Source organism: Anopheles gambiae, chromosome 2 (genome assembly GCF_943734735.2).
Source record: "Anopheles gambiae chromosome 2, idAnoGambNW_F1_1, whole genome shotgun sequence".
In the NCBI taxonomy this organism is placed as follows: domain Eukaryota; kingdom Metazoa; phylum Arthropoda; class Insecta; order Diptera; family Culicidae; genus Anopheles; species Anopheles gambiae.
The window spans coordinates 83,139,645-83,156,900 of NC_064601.1; the positions used below are offsets into that span (position 1 = coordinate 83,139,645).

General features: G+C 41.2%; 3 protein-coding genes across 4 annotated transcripts; 2 read left to right on the forward strand and 1 right to left on the reverse strand.

Moving 5' to 3' along the window:
• Positions 1–3,830: 3,830 nt before the first annotated feature.
• LOC1276041 (C-type lectin 37Db) lies at positions 3,831–12,911 on the forward strand. 2 transcript variants are annotated; one of them, XM_061642699.1, is made up of 4 exons: positions 3,831–4,241; positions 11,522–11,622; positions 11,694–11,802; positions 11,882–12,911. In XM_061642699.1, exons 1-4 carry the CDS (start codon positions 4,100–4,102, stop codon positions 12,121–12,123), a joined length of 594 nt encoding a protein of 197 aa, XP_061498683.1. In that variant the 5' UTR covers positions 3,831–4,099; the 3' UTR covers positions 12,124–12,911. The 2 variants fall into 2 exon arrangements, with proteins under 2 accessions (XP_061498683.1, XP_001688639.1); XM_001688587.2 differs by having other exon boundaries at positions 3,831–4,235.
• Positions 12,912–13,676: 765 nt separating this feature from the next.
• LOC1276042 (C-type lectin 37Db) lies at positions 13,677–14,573 on the forward strand. The gene is made up of 3 exons (XM_315347.5): positions 13,677–13,948; positions 14,024–14,100; positions 14,169–14,573. Exons 1-3 carry the CDS (start codon positions 13,870–13,872, stop codon positions 14,535–14,537), a joined length of 525 nt encoding a protein of 174 aa, XP_315347.3. The 5' UTR covers positions 13,677–13,869; the 3' UTR covers positions 14,538–14,573.
• Positions 14,559–15,538, reverse strand: LOC1276043 (uncharacterized). The gene is made up of 3 exons (XM_315348.4): positions 15,191–15,538; positions 15,048–15,127; positions 14,559–14,981 (listed from the first exon to the last, which is right to left on the reverse strand). The coding sequence occupies exons 1-3, from the start codon at positions 15,282–15,284 to the stop codon at positions 14,622–14,624; spliced, it is 534 nt and encodes a 177-aa protein (XP_315348.3). The 5' UTR covers positions 15,285–15,538; the 3' UTR covers positions 14,559–14,621.
• Between the last annotated feature and the right edge of the window lie 1,718 nt (positions 15,539–17,256).

Sequence of the window (17,256 nt, forward strand, 5' to 3'; positions counted from 1 at the left end):
CTAGATTAAAGCTCTGTCCACCATAAAGTCACATAAATGTCATATGCTAATAAGCAACTCTGTTAACACGCACTGTAATCGCTTTCCGCATGCCATTCCGCACAAGCCTTGGCTGCTTTTGCATTTTCCACTATCGAAAGATCGTTTAGAACTTTGACATTATATGGAAAGATCTGTTTTATAGCTTTGCTCTGAATATTCTACGCTTCTCCACACTGCTTCACGCCCGGCTGAACTTTTGCGCGTTCCCAGCGGTGCAATCATTTAACACTTTAAGCGCCGTGTCATATAAATTCGCATGACGATTTTGCTCACCGTTCAACTTTGCATCTGGCGCTCTGTGATTCTCTTGAGAACGAATGAGGTAGGAAAGAGGGAACGAGAACGACATGTGCTACGCCGCTTATCGTAATGAAACAAAAGAGTGACAACAATGGCACGAGAAACTGTCGCTCTCATCGCTCTCTTGCCATGCGCTACGTACTCACTCAAAAACTGTGACGTCAGGCCGGCGGTCAAAGTGTTAAGTCACTGCTAAATCCTCCATTATACATTGTACTGATCTGCCCAACCGCACCGAATCGAACCGACATATGCTAATGTGTGTGCTGCTGTGCGTGTGTTTGAGGATTCTTTTTCGCAAGCCGGAAACATGATTCGCCGAACGGAGCCTATTCTAAATGTCACCGGAACACAATGACCTCACCTGAGTTTGCTCGTGTGGCTGCTAGCGATGGCGCGAATATGCGGTCGTTCTGTTGCTTCGAACAGAATGCACAGTCCCGCTCGGTTGATCTAGAATTACCAAGAATCGGAACGAGTTCTCGAGCTCTCCATTACTGGCGGTGAAGGTCGGGCACTATTTTTAAAACTTCTGCCCGACTATCGAACCGATCCCAGATTTTTCCCGCAGACCGAGACGAGAACAAAATGGAACAACGTCATTGATTGCGTTTGTAGATTGCGAGCGGATGCAGGACACAACAGCTAAAACAATGGCTTGGGTGCACAAACAATTCAACATTCATGTCGTGACAGTGTGGGGGAGCTTGCAGCAACTTGGGAAAGATTGGAACGTGCCAGCTACCATATGATTGGTTCATAAATAATCAATGCCAGCTAATTGTTATTATTACTTAGCACCTGTTTCCCTAGCTCGTGGACAGTACAGCAATGTACATATTATTCTAACCCAATCAAGGCTGGAATGTGCCGGAGGGCGATCCGGCTTATGTAACACGACGCAAAGAACCGGACCACTTTAATTGAAATTTATTACCGATCGCCATTCTCTGAATTGTTTGTTTGCCACTGTTAAGCCTGTCAACATTGCGTACGGTGTTCGTTACTCAATAAAATAACGTCTTTTGAGCTTGTTACTTTTAATTAACACAATCATGCCGTTATGAGAAGCAAATTTACCTGATTATTTTGGCAAAAAGTACAAGCTGGTCACCGAATTGGCTCCATCCTGCGTTCCAACGTAACGCGAACAGCGAGCAGCAAACAATTAGCAAAAGCGGCTTATCACTTCGCCACTCGCTTACAGTAAATCAACCACCTTCCCCGTAACTAAACCCTGTGTGAAGAATGTAGTTTGTTTGACCTGGAACTACACAGACTGCAAGTAAATGCAGCTTTAATAGCACTATCCCCAAACAAAAATTAAAAAGAAAACCCCTACTGTTCGTGTTCGATTCCTTACTTTGCTTCACACATGCTGGGCGTACTACATACGCCGAGACCGAAAACATTCACCGGTGAGTTTGGTAGAAAGTGAAACCAAATCCTTGAGCTGTCTCTTTCGCTGGCTGTGACATTCCAACGTTCACTTCGCCCGGATGCCCAAGGTTGCCCCCAGTCTGCACTGGTGTGGCATTTACTCAGGGGGCCCTGCATATGGTGCGCGCACTGGTGAGTGTTTGACCCCGTAGATCAAGCTCAAAAAGCTTCAGCCCCTCAAGGATGGCCGATCGTATCTGGTGGGCCAACTGATCGGGCGAGCCTACCTAAACCGTCAGGACACCGTTTGCATCCTGACATTCAGCGTTGCTCGGTGACACGTTCCGATTGCGTTATCTGAATGAACATATTTCAAAGGGGATCAGTAGACAGTAGACATGTTCGGGTTGATGGTCAAGCATTGAACATTGAGGGTGATTTATGAATCGTGAATTCGCTAGAGGGCTTGTTTGTGTCACGTTTCGTTTGCTGAAGCAGTTTCATATGCACACACAAGGCATTGTAACGAATTCTAAAATCAATGTTTGTTGAGCATGTGAGTTTTTTTTCGTCGATTGTTAATTCCAATTCCTCAAGATCTGACATATCCCGGCACGTTGTGTCCATCTGTTTGCGTGTTACATATTATTTTGCGTATGTCACCGGATTCCTCTCCCGAAAAGCATTGCAAAGCACGTAATGTTGTGTTAGAGAAAAAAAGTAATAAAACTCGCTCTCACTGATATGCCCAATTTATCGCCCAAGTGTAAGAAAAAAAACGCACTGCTCGCCAATCGTCCATAAAAGGGGCGTGCACACACAAAAACGATCCGTCCAGTTGCTTGTGTAACCATTTTGTTTACATCGCGCAATGATGTACGAGATGACGAATTTGACGACTGCTACACCAAAACAACTGTTAGAGGGACTGTTCCATTTTTGGGGACGTACATCCGCATGGTTCAAGTGTTTGACCAACGCAGAAGAAGAAAAAAAGGCCCAAAGGTCCACGACGAAAGGTGAAACATTTCTTTGCCGATACCACTGCCCCGTAACAGGGGTGAATGATGTAAAAATGATAGTCTCTTTACAAAGCCTCCAGCTGAGAGTTTGCGTGCGTGTTTGTGTTTGCGTTCAATGAAAGCAAAAGTGGTACATTCCCCCCGCCGTACACTAGTGGAACAGACCTTAGCGACTCATCTCTTCTAACGCGCAGCTATAAACCGGTTCAGATCGATCAGATGCACTGTGATGTACGCGCTAGCCAATACTGTTCGCATCCACTAAGCGCAAATTGAAGTAAAACTAAACCAAACGATCCCTTAGATGGTGACACACAAGCACACTCGCACACAAAGATGCTAGAATTTACGCACTCCTCCCAGTGCGGCCCAGCACCACGCGATGGCGCAACCAAACTGCATTCCAACAAACGCGCTTTGATTCTTCTTCTTTTCTTTGCAGTCGCGCAAAACGCAAGGCAACAAAAAAAACAAAAAAACGCCCGCGACCAAACAGAACCACCTTGCGGATTAGCGGGCGGACGAACACACCTCCCAAGGCCACCTGTCTTGTTTTTAGGCGATTTGTTTTGCTGTTGTTGTTGGCGTTGTTGTTGTCTGAGTTAAAAAAAAGGGAGAGTAGCAAAGTAGGGTGGGGAGGAAATGGGAGCATTGGTTTCATTTGTCCCCCCCCCCCCCCCTTACGGCTTCACCCAAACGATCCAATTTCCACTGCGGTAGTTGTCCTCGGGGTTGCGTCCTTCCTATGTGTTTGTTCGCTTCGCACAAGCTTCAAACCGAAGGAAAGACTTCAACGCGTGTGTGCGCGCGCGCGCTCGCCAACAAGCGACGAACCCGGTGGGCCCGGTGAAGACGCAGCCACCGTGCACCGTGCATCCATCCAGATCGCTCTTCGGTCGATTCGTTCGGCTCGATCGTTCGAATCGTGCCTCACGGGAGGGGGTGGTTTTTGTATGCGAGGGGTGGGGTGTGAAGGGTAGGAGTTGGGGAGAGTGGGGGGTTGGGACAACTCACATGCAGCGGACCGGACGAGCGAGCGAACGAACCGAAACGATGCCGCGCGTCTTTGGCGTCTTTTTTCGAGCGCGTGCGTGTTTAGTTGCGGTTTGGCAGTCGTCGATCACGAAAGCTGTGCGCGCTTGTGCTGTGAGAGTGTGGTTTTTTTTATTTCGTGCGCTAAAGTTGCCGCGTGCGTACAGGTGAATGGAGTAGCGTGCAACGGAAGAAGCTGCATCGGATTTATGTGTTTTCTGTGAATAAGTTGTGTTTTTACACAGTGAAAATCACTAAACAGTGTGTAAATTTAAATCGAGATTTAAGAACACACATACAACCGTAACGCCAAAGCTTCCAACATGCAGCCAAACAAGCTCGTGTCACACTGTGTGCGATGGAATCGGATGGGCTTCGTCCTGGCCGTGCTGGTGCTGCTGCTCAGTGAAAGTGTAATTCAGTGTGCAACGCCAAAGGCTCTCGCGGGCAACTCGCACGGTACCAGTAATTATTATTCCTCAAAATCTCCACTCCCTATGTGTGTTTGTGTGTGTGTATTTATGTTTGTGTGTGCGGGTGTGCGCTTCCTTCATTAAACGCATTAACAAAACACGATAGGAGCGATGAAACCGAAAGTAACACCGACCACTGTGGTTGGAGATTTCCTTTCTCTGCCTCTTTATGACATCACGAATTGATAAAACCAGGCAAACGCCTGCTCCACTGCGTTGGTAGGAGCTTGTGCCGCTCGACTCGATTAACATAATTATGGCCGAAGAAAGTGACCCTTTACCATCATGCTGATCCGATCGCCTAAGAGCCGGTTCGCCGAAGCACACATGACACCGGTAGGATGGGGAGGAGGGAGCGCTGCTATCCGGTGTCGCGATTGAGGGCGAGCTGGAATAGGGCCAGGATTATGCCGATATGGTGGATTACGTTACCGATCGCGCTAGATCGATTCACAGTTGGATTCGGCTTTCTGCTCGCTGGGAACAGCCGTCGGGGAGGTCGGGGTGGGATTCCGTCAATGTTATGCTACCGCAGTTTACATGTCCTTTCGCAATAATGACCTTAATTGCATGGGCCACCGTTGTGCACCGGGTGTTTTGTTTGAAACTTGATCTCGCAACGGCGCGCGGTACGGTGCGGTATGCGCCATTTCCCATCTACTCAGTCACTCTCGATTTCAGTCGATCGACGGCTGCGTGCTGTGTTCGGTGGCGGTGCTTACGCGGCGTGAAGCGCGTAAAGTATGTGCCCGAAATGGCGCCATCTCGTCGATGGCGCAAGCTTCCGGTAGGTCTGTCGAACCGAAGGGTTTGGTTTTTGTGGCGGCAATCGGTCATAATGCATGTGCCCTTTTGCTTCGGCTGTCGCTGCGAAGGTTTGATGATTATTGGTAAATTTTCACACGTTCAAGGCTGTTCTAGTTGGCGTTTGTTTTCGCACGGAATGCTTTTGTTGGGAAGTTAAATAAATTCCAGTTTGTTTGGAACTATAGATCATATTCATTGTTGCTTGATGTTTAAGCTTCATGATATCTGCTTTGAATGGTTATTTTAAAAGAAAATTAAACAATTTGAAGCATTGCACAGAGAGTTATTGTATTTTAAAATTGTCATAAAAGTGTATTGAGATTTTTTTTTGTGATTTTTTACAGCTTTTGTAAAATAGTCCAATTGTTTCTATTTACATTTTTTACATATGTATTTGAAAACAGTCAATAAACCGAGGGACGAGTACAAAAATATCTAAAGCTGTCAACCATAATTCCTCTGTAATATATTTTATCTAAGGAAGCTCTTCTCCAAACTGGTTTTTGTAACTTTCGCTTCAACCATTGGAAAAGGCGAGCTCTTGTCAAATTCTTTCTGATTGATTTTATATGTAATTTGTAAATTCATAACAGTTTTTACATTGTTGATTTTAATAAAGTTGAATAATTCAAAACAAGATTTTCGATTAATATATAAAATATAATAGTACTTTTACTGTAAAAATTATGAACAAATCAGATATAAAATTAAAAATATAACTTTGTCACCCTAAAATATGATCTTGTTCGTTTGATCATATAAATGTCTCTCCTAAACGGGGCACATTTTAGTAGTTTAACGCAATCGTGAAATGAAGACGCTTAACAAATGAAACATCATTAACCTTCGATTAAACCAACTCCATTCAAGTTTGCCTGTCGACGCGGTCAAATTTGCTAATAAATTGACCTAACCTTTGCAACGAAACGCTCGCTCATCCATCAAACACCACTGTCCATGCGTTCGAATGGTTTAATCAAACATGCGTTAAACCTCTCAGCATGTATGGGTTAATGTGATCATCTATTACCGGCACCGACACATTACCTCTGTCTTTGCAACATTCCTACGCATGAAATCTCACATAAGCCCACAGCTGGAGCTGAAGAACGGGTTTGAAACTCTGCTACGTAAATAATAATCACGCGATCCTCGCACCCTTTTCTGCCACTTTTGGAGCAGTGGAATAATTTCTCAACCCATCAAAAGAAGGCGAAGTGAAAAAACAAATGTTTTGTATCAATCAGGCGTGCGTGTGCAGATGTTGTCATCAGCATTGGGACACACGCTTAATCGGGCACGTGGCACGCATCAATTTATGCAGTCGGCGGAAAATCAACAAAAGGAATTGTGCTCAATGTTTGGCCAACCAAACCGTGTACAATAGACAATTGTAACGTGCTTTGACGGCACGCAGCATCCATTTAACGCACCGAGATTACTTCATGTATCGATAATGCTCACACCCAGCCCCACTGTCAGTCGGTACGGGGGAAGTTAAGTTGGCTCGAATTAATTGTCTTCAGAAGTAGACATATGGTCGGTGGAGAGTTTGATGCATTATTGGTACCACTACGGACCAAACGACCAACCTGTTGAACCGGCGGTTACACTTCCTTACTGTTTGGTGTTTCGAACGTTTCGTAACCTGCCCCAGGGACACTGGCATTGGGGCACCATATGCAACGAGGTTAAATTTCGTTCGGGCTGCCCTAGGCCGCGTAGATGAACCTTACATATATCCTCTCACCTTCAAAATCACTCTTGTCAGCTCCCAGCATCCCAGTATGGATGACCATGTGAATTTAATGACATTTTGATCGTCACAACTTCTTTATTCTCTGGTTAAGACTTTTCCCATCGTCTCACCCGTAGCTTTTTTACAACCTGCAATCCCCCCGAATGAATGCACAATTCCTCGTTCGATGGACGATTGCTGTTTGGGTCGGCAGTAAACGACACAATACAGTTAATGGAATGAAATGGAAATGTGTACGGCTGGTCGGTCATCTGCAAAGGCAGCAGTAAACGCGATGACCCTTTCCGGCCATCACTAAGTGCTGTTTTTGATTGGATTCGTTATGAACTGAATGATTTTTAGAGGCCAGCGCAGGGAAGCGCTAAGATGCGACATACAACCGCCGACGGTGCCTTGGATCGCCTCGGGATCGGGTGATCAGGTTTCATGGACGTATCCTTCTCCCCGGGGGCAGAATGTTGGTGAGTCTTTGATCACGAGAAGATACCTAATGACTGATGGATACCTGATGAATCGACCGACGCAACAATGACATCGTATCGTTGTGGAAAGGTATAAACCATTGTCCATTAGGATGGGTATCATTATACTCTAGGAATGATAAATGGGTTGGTATTTGTACTTCTGGTCAGTAATGTGTCATTGGCAAGCAGTTTGAAATTAAATTTTATAATGTCACTGATATTTGCACATCAAACAGAATCTGTTCGCCGAATTTCGGAAAGCCTTTCATGTCACATGTGTTCAACAGCACTAGATAAAAGCGCAAATAGCTGCCCGTTGACTTCAAATACTGACCTTAACCGCTTCTGCACTGTACGTCTTCATGCTGTTTACAATGTCCAACAATATTACCGGACAATCGATTTCGAAAACCTTCAAATTGGCATGTTGGCACATTTTGGGGACCGTAACGATCAAGTGGTTTCGGCAGCACTATTTCCTCAAGACCGTACCATGTTTGCAAGCAGGTACCGCATCAACATCAACTTTGTCACCGCTCCGTGAAATAAATGTCAAGGCGTTAACTGCACTCACAATTAGGCTCCCATTAACCTCCGAAAAAAGGAGGACACTAGCGGATGTCACGGCACTGGACGGTACTTCGGTGTAAAGAGTAAGCGCCTTTTTTAGGAGCTCATCACCTTTCCTTTATGTGAAAAATAAAATGAAATCAAGTTTTTCGAGTACCTCGCTCGGTGGTTCCGTCTTCGCACGAGAATGTCAAAATTGAATTATACACCTTCCTCCTCACTCCGCGCCCTCCGCCTTCCCGTACCGAGTATTACGCAATTGGGCACCGAATGGGACTTGGGCATTGGAATGGAGATGGTGGTGAGACCGGTGGTTGGTTGCTCGTCCAATTCACCCAACTACAACAGCAGCAGCACCGCGGCCGCATGCTTACATAAGTAGCGCCTGCTTTAAATGGACAGAGATCACGAAATGTTGAGCTCCTGCCGGGACCGGAGCGTGAGGTTTGGGTATGACCGGTATGTGATCGGCATCGGTATGGCGAAGGTTGAGAAATGCGATCATATTTCAGCGTCTCGTCCTCGCTGCTAAGCTTGGTGCTTGTTCGCATAACGCTTCTACATGACTGGTACCTAGCTTCTGGCAATTTCCGGAGATGAAACCGATAATAGGGAGTAAATTAGGTTTCATATTGTATTTAATTATAGTAATATTATTTTGATGTTTTCAGATCCTGCTTGAGTTGCAAAGAAGAGGTCATTAAAGATTTTCATTTTCATATTATATTCTGTTTGGTTTGGATACCAAAACTAAAGGGAAATTATAAACGTTGCTTATATCACTTGAAATCTGTACTTCAATGAAAGGTTATATTATTTTCTTCTCAATGTCGAAGATCACGCAATGTATGCCTTTTTCTTCGTTAAAGAGTAGGTTTAATATGTTCAGAAAAAATCTATAATGTTTTGTCTATAGTTCTCTGAAATTACTATTAAATTAAAATTCTTGGTCAAATAATGTTGTGGAATTTGAACGCATGTTCTAGGAGCTCAAATCAATCATATTTACCAGCAGAATGTGGTTGTTAATCAAACAACTCGTTCGACATGCAAATTAACAGTATTAATTGTATTTAGCTGTCAACTGAAAACATCTTCATCTGTTATGTGAATAAACATGGAGGCAGTTTTACATTGTCTACAAACTCCCTTGTAGCCACAGAGTACAACCACACGAACATATTACTTCCATCCCTTGACCGAAGAGTCTCTCACCGGTCAGACTCCTTTCACTACGGGCGCTGGTAATAATATTCCTTGTAATATTTCACACATTGTCAAACTCCACTGCACACTGTGGACCTTGGTACGTCCACTGCAAGTAAAGCTGGCCCATCTGGACCAAGCTCGGTTGTGGAAAGAATTTAATTAATGCGCAACCACATAGCACAGATCTTCCCGAGCTTTAGAGCTACGTTCGGATGACCATAACCTTAATGCACCTGTATATACGTTGTCTGTCCCGTCTGCGTGCAGGTTAGTTCTTCCCCCATGTGCCTCATGATCGTAGAGGAAGTGGCAGGGGTTAGGGATGAATGTTTGTCCCTCCGGCGGACGCTGATGATCGATCGATGTCTATGGCATTCTGTTCACGGTGCAAGATTTCGTATGTCATGGTTCATCTAATTTCCCATGTGTTTAAACTGTCTTCAGCTTGCAACAGCCTGCCAAAAAACAGCATTGCCTCTCATATCTAGCTAATACCATTTTATCGAGATTCTATTCAAATGAACCCGCACGCCACCACACGCGATCCATTTCGGCATGCAACCAGCTCGATCAGACGAAGACGATAATTCGTTTTCTTCTGTAGCTTTTGTCTTATTTTTCATCCTCGCTCAATCCTAATGAATCTTCCAATCTTGGCCTGCTCCTCAGTGACTGATGGTTTGGTGGTTTCTAATTTATCAGGAGCAAAATCAAACGACAAAAGTAGCACTAGTAGGGGCGCAGGACAATAGCCATCTTGGTGAAAGCCAAGCGGATGTGAAATAATTACAAATGAAGCAATTAATACCAGTCCAGTGGGTGAGTGTTATGTATCGTAAAGTGGTGCGTGATTAAGCTATTAAGCTATTTTCAGTTCCACTGTCGCCACACATAATCATCGTTTGTTTTGCCAGTCACTTTAAAGTCTGCGAACTAGAGTGAGCATTAAATCTTATCTCATTCCATCCGGCGGCTCGGGAAGAAATACGACATGGGCACGAATGATTTGGACCGGATTGAATATGTATGGGGCTTTCAAATCAAATCCTATTTTTGTGCCGGCATTAATTAATCTACTTTGTTTGAATAAGACTCAAAAGGGGAAATTAATTTGATTTTAAAATTTCAAATCACAAAGATAACTATGAAACAAATGAATACGCCACAAATGGTAATTAGTGTGGTACTAAGTAAATGAAAGTAAATATAGAAATGGCTTTTGGTTGTCATCTATTAACTTTAAAGATATTCATATTACAATATCTCAATAAGGCTAATAAAACGTTGTTAATATGCATTAAATTTTATAAACACTGACCAAACCCTATATTAAGAACAAACATATACATCTTAAAGCTTATTGAAACCGATCAAATATTTATGTTCAGATGTTTAAAAATTCTCATTCAATAAGCCATAATAATGGAATAAATAAAATTAAACAAATAAATAATAAGATTAGAAAAACTTCTGAACAAATTTCATTCCGTTTAAGCGACAATTGCAATGACAATTTTAGGTGGAATAGTGTTAAGGACTTGTAATAATCGGGGACTTTCACGAAAAAAGGCACGAAAACAGAAAGACAAATATAAAACACTATCGATTCATTTAAAAACTAAATGTTGTAATAATGATATTATTTTGGTTATTATTCAGGTGAGACAAAATTGCCGTTTTGCTTACAATAATGACTTTATGATGAATATTAATTAGCTGATTTGCAATCTTTTTTAAAGAATAGAATAGGATCATTATTATTAATTTATACCTTTGCCATTATGTGTGGTTAGTAATCAAAGTTTTCTCTCGTTAATAATAACATACTCTTCCGCTTTATGCATTTTTATAGATCTAGCTCTAGTGTAAACTGTATTGTGGACTTAGCCAATTGTAATGTTTGTTACACTAACATTAAACAGCATGTTGGACTGTGCTGCGTTTCGTGAGCTCGTTGTATACAGAACAGGAACCCTTAGGAGATATGTTATAAAGTTTTTCAAATTGACCATTCGTACGATGGATTCAACCACACGCGTTTCATACATTATTCATTTAATTTTCTAATAAATCTGTATAAATAGTTATATTGCACCGTCTTACAACATTGATTTCGCTTGGATTTTTTGGTTTTTCTGTTCTAAATTTCAATACTGAGAGCCATGTAATTTTAATTGTAATAAATCGCTCAGCTAATAATCAACTATTCAAAAAGATACTTATTTATAGTTTATAAAATTTATATATAATTTTATATTAATTTCTATAATTTATGAGATAATTTATTTCAACTTCTAATAATAATGTTCTAGACAAACAAAAAAGACAAATGTTAACATTCAACTTGTATTGCCTTATCCAAAACAAATCTTTTTGTGTGTTGTGCGTAGTTTATTGATTCTGCAGCTTTTCGATGCACAGTATAATACTAAAACGAATACCTTTTACATTCTCCTATCACAGATTGTCCGAACTGCGTAGAAGAATCATCTGCACCACCGCGATGGACTATGCCGCTGCTGAAGCTTGGCGAAAAGCGTTACTATCTCAGCATTTTCTTCAAGGTATAGAGAGATACATTTTAATGTCGCAAATACAAATTACTTAAAAGCAATGTATTATCATTCTGCTGCAGGCAAATTGGTTCAAGGCGCTGCAGTACTGTCGGTTCCATGGAATGCAGCTTGCGAGCATACAGACGCAGGAAGAAAACGATCGGTTGGAGAAATACGTAAAGGATTACGGTAAGATGCACGATTCCAGTTGGTTTGGTCAGTCATGCAAAAACTCGCTCCATAACTTCCTCTCCACTCTTGCTCGCAGGTCTCGCCACCGAACACTTCTGGACCTCCGGTACCGATCTGGCCGAGGAGGGCAGCTTCTTCTGGGTGTCGAACGGTCGACCGCTTTCCTTCACCAACTGGAACGCCGGTGAACCGAACAACTTCCGCTACGAAAACGGCGAGGAGGAGCACTGTCTCGAGCTGTGGAACCGGGACGGCAAGGGTCTGAAATGGAACGACACACCCTGCAGCTTCGAGACGTACTTCATCTGCGAGGTCTAAGCGCCCGCGTACCGGACTGTGACTGTGTTTATCCGATTGCCCATACCCCCTCTTCCTACTGCACTTTCGAGCTGCTGTGGCTCGGAAGTGATCATAGTTCTTGCCGGGTTTTCTTCTCTCATGCTGTCATGCTGTGTATTGTGTTCAAACGAAGTGTTTCGTTCCAAATCAGTGGGCGAAATGGACGAAAAACAACAGGCTGGGGGTGGGGTACGGAAGGCGGCAGATGGTCGTGACCATTCATCGACGTCCATCGGCCAGTCGGCACCTCACGCCCGTCGCCCCTTAAAGTCGCTCAGCTTTTTTACTCTATCGTGTAGTATTTATATAGCTCATATACACATATACGAGATCAATTCCAGTGACCACGATAGCCGCCGGCGGGCGTGGAGCACGGAGAGTGAGAGACAACAACGACAAAAGAAAACTAGTGATTTAAGTAAGCTCTTCCCCATTCTCATGCTCTGGTTTTTGAAAGCGGTGTTAGTGGTCGCGTGCAGTTAGTAGATGCTGTAGGTTATTTTTAAAACACAATTTATTCTTTCCTCTTTCTTTTACCTTTTTTATGTTCTTTTCCTAATGATTTTAATGAACCGTGGAGGACATTGTTTACTATCAGTTTAATGGTTCTATTTTCTTTCATTTGTTTTCTTTTTTACCTCGGCATCTCGTGTCTGTTTCCTGCGCTTGTTCGCTCTCCACCACGTTTTTAAGTGTATGTACATAAGGTTTCGCATTACTGGCCAGCAATGTGTAGTTTAATTAATAAAAGAATACTTGCCAAAAAGTTTTAAGTGTTTTTTATTTATTTTCAACTTAATTTAATTAACAAGTAATAAAAATATTACTAAAAGTTACAAAAATAAAATCTAGAAAGAAATAAGAAAATGGCATAAAACAGTGAGTAGCATAACTAAAAGCACGGCTGTTTTTTAATTAATTAACAAGAAAGTTGAGGAATTAAGAGAGTAAAATATATTGTTTTGATCAATTGGTTATATGGATCTGCTTCTTCTTCTTTGGCACAACAAATGTGTTTCTCCTCAACCTTTCGTTTTACTATTTTTTTGTTGCCTTATGAAACATTATTTGTGTATAAATTGTGAATAATTTCCTTTTTTGTTTAAATAAAAGCGTACAGCCAACAAACCGAGTCTATACTTTAAATGTATTTTTTTAAACTACGAGATTTTCGTATTGAAATATAAATATAACAAATTGATGGCTTTTTGATTTATTTTTAAAAGTTCGACGAGTCAAAAAGTTCAAAATGTTGCATTGTTTTTGCATTCCAAAATTTATTGGCGTTTTCCGCGCATTATTTATTTTTTTAGAAATTTTCCACCATTAATCCAATAAAAAATCCACCAAATATATAAATATTGTTTATTATAATTTTTATGAATTCAAATTAATGACTAATTATTGATTTACAATAATAATATTATACTTTTTTTTTCTTTCACAATACTATTCCACACGCGATAAATGTTAATAAGTTTACTTCAATGATTCAGCAAGGGACCGACGGGAATCCCAAGCCTTATCACCCTAGACTGACCTGTCTGTAGCCTTCCTCACGCATACCTCTTATCATCGCATCCCAATCGCAGTTGCACAGAAGGTGCTTCTACGATCATTCAAGCTCACTCTCATAAAACGTATAGTCTTTAGAAGTTTGTGTGGTTTTCTGTACTGTTATACTGTACGCCTTTTCAAGGAAAAAAGTGATAAACCATTTTTAAAATGAATTTAATGATCACAATTCTAATTACTGTCATCACAGTGGTTCGTGGTGATCTATCGGGTCCACATACTGTGGATGGTAAGATTTTTGGGGTTTTTGTTATGGTCCAATTTAGGTTCGATTCACGTAATAATTTGTTATAACCATTTCCAGATATTCTTCAACAAAACCCATGCCTTTGCCCATGCAAACCGTTCGAGGAGAAAGAATACTTCATTCCCATCAGTCGGGTAGAATAGAATTCCAAACCGTATCCAAATGCAACCTAAACCTTTATCACCCATTCCATCCTTCGCAGACGAGCGACTGGTTCGGTGCCGTTGCCTACTGCCACAGCGTTGGCATGGAGCTGGCCGAGGTGCTGAACGAAGACGAAGCACGAGCCATGGGCGAAGTGATCGCGGAGGAAGAATCCGACTCGGATGACGAGTTTTACTGGATTGGAGCGAATGATCTCGGCGTGCAGGGTACTTACCGGTGGGCATTAACTGGACGGCCAGTGTTGTACAGCCAATGGGCAGCAGGTGAACCGAACCATGCTCGCGGTGAGAATGGCCAACAGCCCGCCGAACGATGCGTCGCTGTTGCGATGGACAAGTACGAGTGGAACGATTTCCAATGTACGCAGCAGAAGCCGTTCATCTGTCAACAGTTCCGAAAACATTGAAAAGTGTGAATAAATCGTGCGTTTTCTCGATAGAAACATTCGAGGAGTTTATTTTCAATGCTATGCATTGGTCCCATTAATCTTCTAATATTCACAAATAAATTGTCTCGGTTCATCATCGCAAGAAGTCGCAACCCAGCTCATTGTAGAGCCCTGTATATAAACACAGAATGGCTCCACTCTATTATTGGCCGGCGCTACCCCATCAGCCCACTCAGCAGATTCTTTCACCTCCTGATCAGTGAGACCCCATCGAAGCCCCTGTCCGGCGATCAAACTATTCGCTCCTATCCAGTACGGTATTTTGCTTCTTTTCTGCGATCGTGTCAGTCTTCGATCTCCGTCCAGATGAAGCTGCAATAATTGGCGCTCGTTGGTATCCTTTATCGTAGCGATCGACATTCCGATCGAGCTGCAGTAGGACACGGCATCGAACCAATTCAACTGAAATGAGACAAATTATGGCTTACGCACTTGCAATCATTACGCCCTACATTTTGATCTACTTACTCGTAAATTTGGCGTAGTGTACAGCTTTCCTCCTCTTGGATTGCCGCACGGACAAACGCACAGGTTTTGGGTAATCATTTCTGTGAAGAAATGAAAAAAAACATTTTTTACATATCGTCCTACGATTGGTTTTTGCTGCTTACCGCGCGCTGTAGTAGCCCTGTACCCGTGCGTAGAAACGATTAGACAAACGAGGGTAATCCCAATGCTGCTAACAAATATGTTTGAGATCTGCATCGAAACTGGGTAAAATGTTTATCTTTCAAGGATGAAATGTTATGTTAATAAAGAACAAACGCTCCTCCCTTCTTTCACTGCTCACTATGAATGTGCTTTGTAAAGAATCTATTGCACTGATCGCTCTTTGTAAAGCATACTGCCGCTCTCGTATCGCTACTGCGCGAGAGCAAAGTAGCGAATAGCATGGAAAAGGCACTCAATTTCAAAACAAATACTGCGTGAATCCTCCTAGAGATAAGTTTTGTTTTTGTAGCAATATTTGCTGGAGTAGTGATTAAAAATGTTTCAAAATAAAATAAAGCCATTCTACGCCATCACCCTGCTATGTCCTAAAATATGACATGTGTCGTGAAGGAATAAGAAGTAATGTATAAAAAGTGTGATATTTCTGTAATAATATAGATGGAATAACATAAATTTAGATTGCATATATATTTACAATTGTCTGCCAACTTTAAAGTTTTTGCGCTTATTTTTAATGAAAAAATAGTAGTTTTTCTTTGGAGTCCATTTTAGCGTATGCTAAATAGCTAAATATAATCAAACTTCCCGGTGGCTTGTTTCGCGCGCTTAAGCTCTCTTATCCTATTGTACAGTGTTTTTATTTACATTTTAATTTTAATTATCCTTTTGTACATTGTTTTTATTTACATTATTTTTTCAAAAAAAAAAAATCTCAATGTATTATACTATGGTTTATGTGGATGTATGTTGATAAATTTATCAAATTTACAGTATAATCCCTATCACTTCACTACTTTTTCAATTTTTCTACAAATCGTGATATTCATTGTTAATACAACATTATTAATATGTTGTTAATAAAAAACTACAAAATTCCTCTGACTTCATATCATATTCTTCCCTTAAAGATCCATTATACCTTTTTATTTCTTAAACCACAACAAAGTATGAGTTTACGTTAAACAACTCCTAATCAGCAAACCCAGTAAAATAGGGTTACATTGGCCAACACAATTTTAAAACGACACTTATGATCCAAGGGCAAATATTACAAAAATAGCACCATTCCCAATGTTGCTCTTTATTCATTTATTTTTTAATCCTAACCAGACAAGAATACCGGCTTCAAAAGGAGTACTAGCTGATGTTTGAATGGGAATTGATTTTTTTTAATTTATTTCTCGTAAGAACAGCCTAATTGACCGTAACATTTAAAAACAAGAATTTATGAAGATTTATTTAATTTCATTGAGGGAGGTAGGTAAAGACGGTCATGTTAAGGAAAATATAAAAAAGGAATATAGTAATACAATGACCATGTGACCTTTTCTTACACTCATGTTGTATCAGAAAATGTGTTGAAACTTTTAAGTTTATTATGATTTTTGTGTTTTTTAATGACATAAAATCATGGTTTTTTTGTGCAGTTTTGAAATCCTCGTTTTGACACCTGATTTGAAAAAGAGGGGCACCATGAAATGTAAGATGGACACTTTTTTGAACACGTTGAAAATTGAAGAGTTTTATAATATTGTAACACATCTCATCGCTTTCGACGTCCTGGAACGTACATAAATCAATTTTTGTCCAACTACAACGACGTTTCATTCAGCAGTGAATTTAGGAATCCTGGAATTTGCCAGTGTAGTTTGGTGTCCCCATCAAATCACATACATAGATAAAATTGAAAAAATTCAGAAAAAAATCACACGTGTCATGTTTCATCGTCTTCCCTGGTCAAACCAAATTCCACGTCCTTCGTATAATGTTCGGTGTTTAGTATTTGGCTTAGAGACTTTACAGCATAGGAGAACTACGGCTCAGATAACTTTTATGCATAAACTATTAATTGGAGATTTTGATGCACCTGACATTTTAAATTTTATTTGCTTTTCTACTCCCTCTAGAGGTCTTAGAAGTAGAGAGCTACTAAGAAGTAGCCTTTTAGATCGACTGGTTTTGGTGCCAATGATCCACTGCTCAAAATAATTGATGTGTATAATAG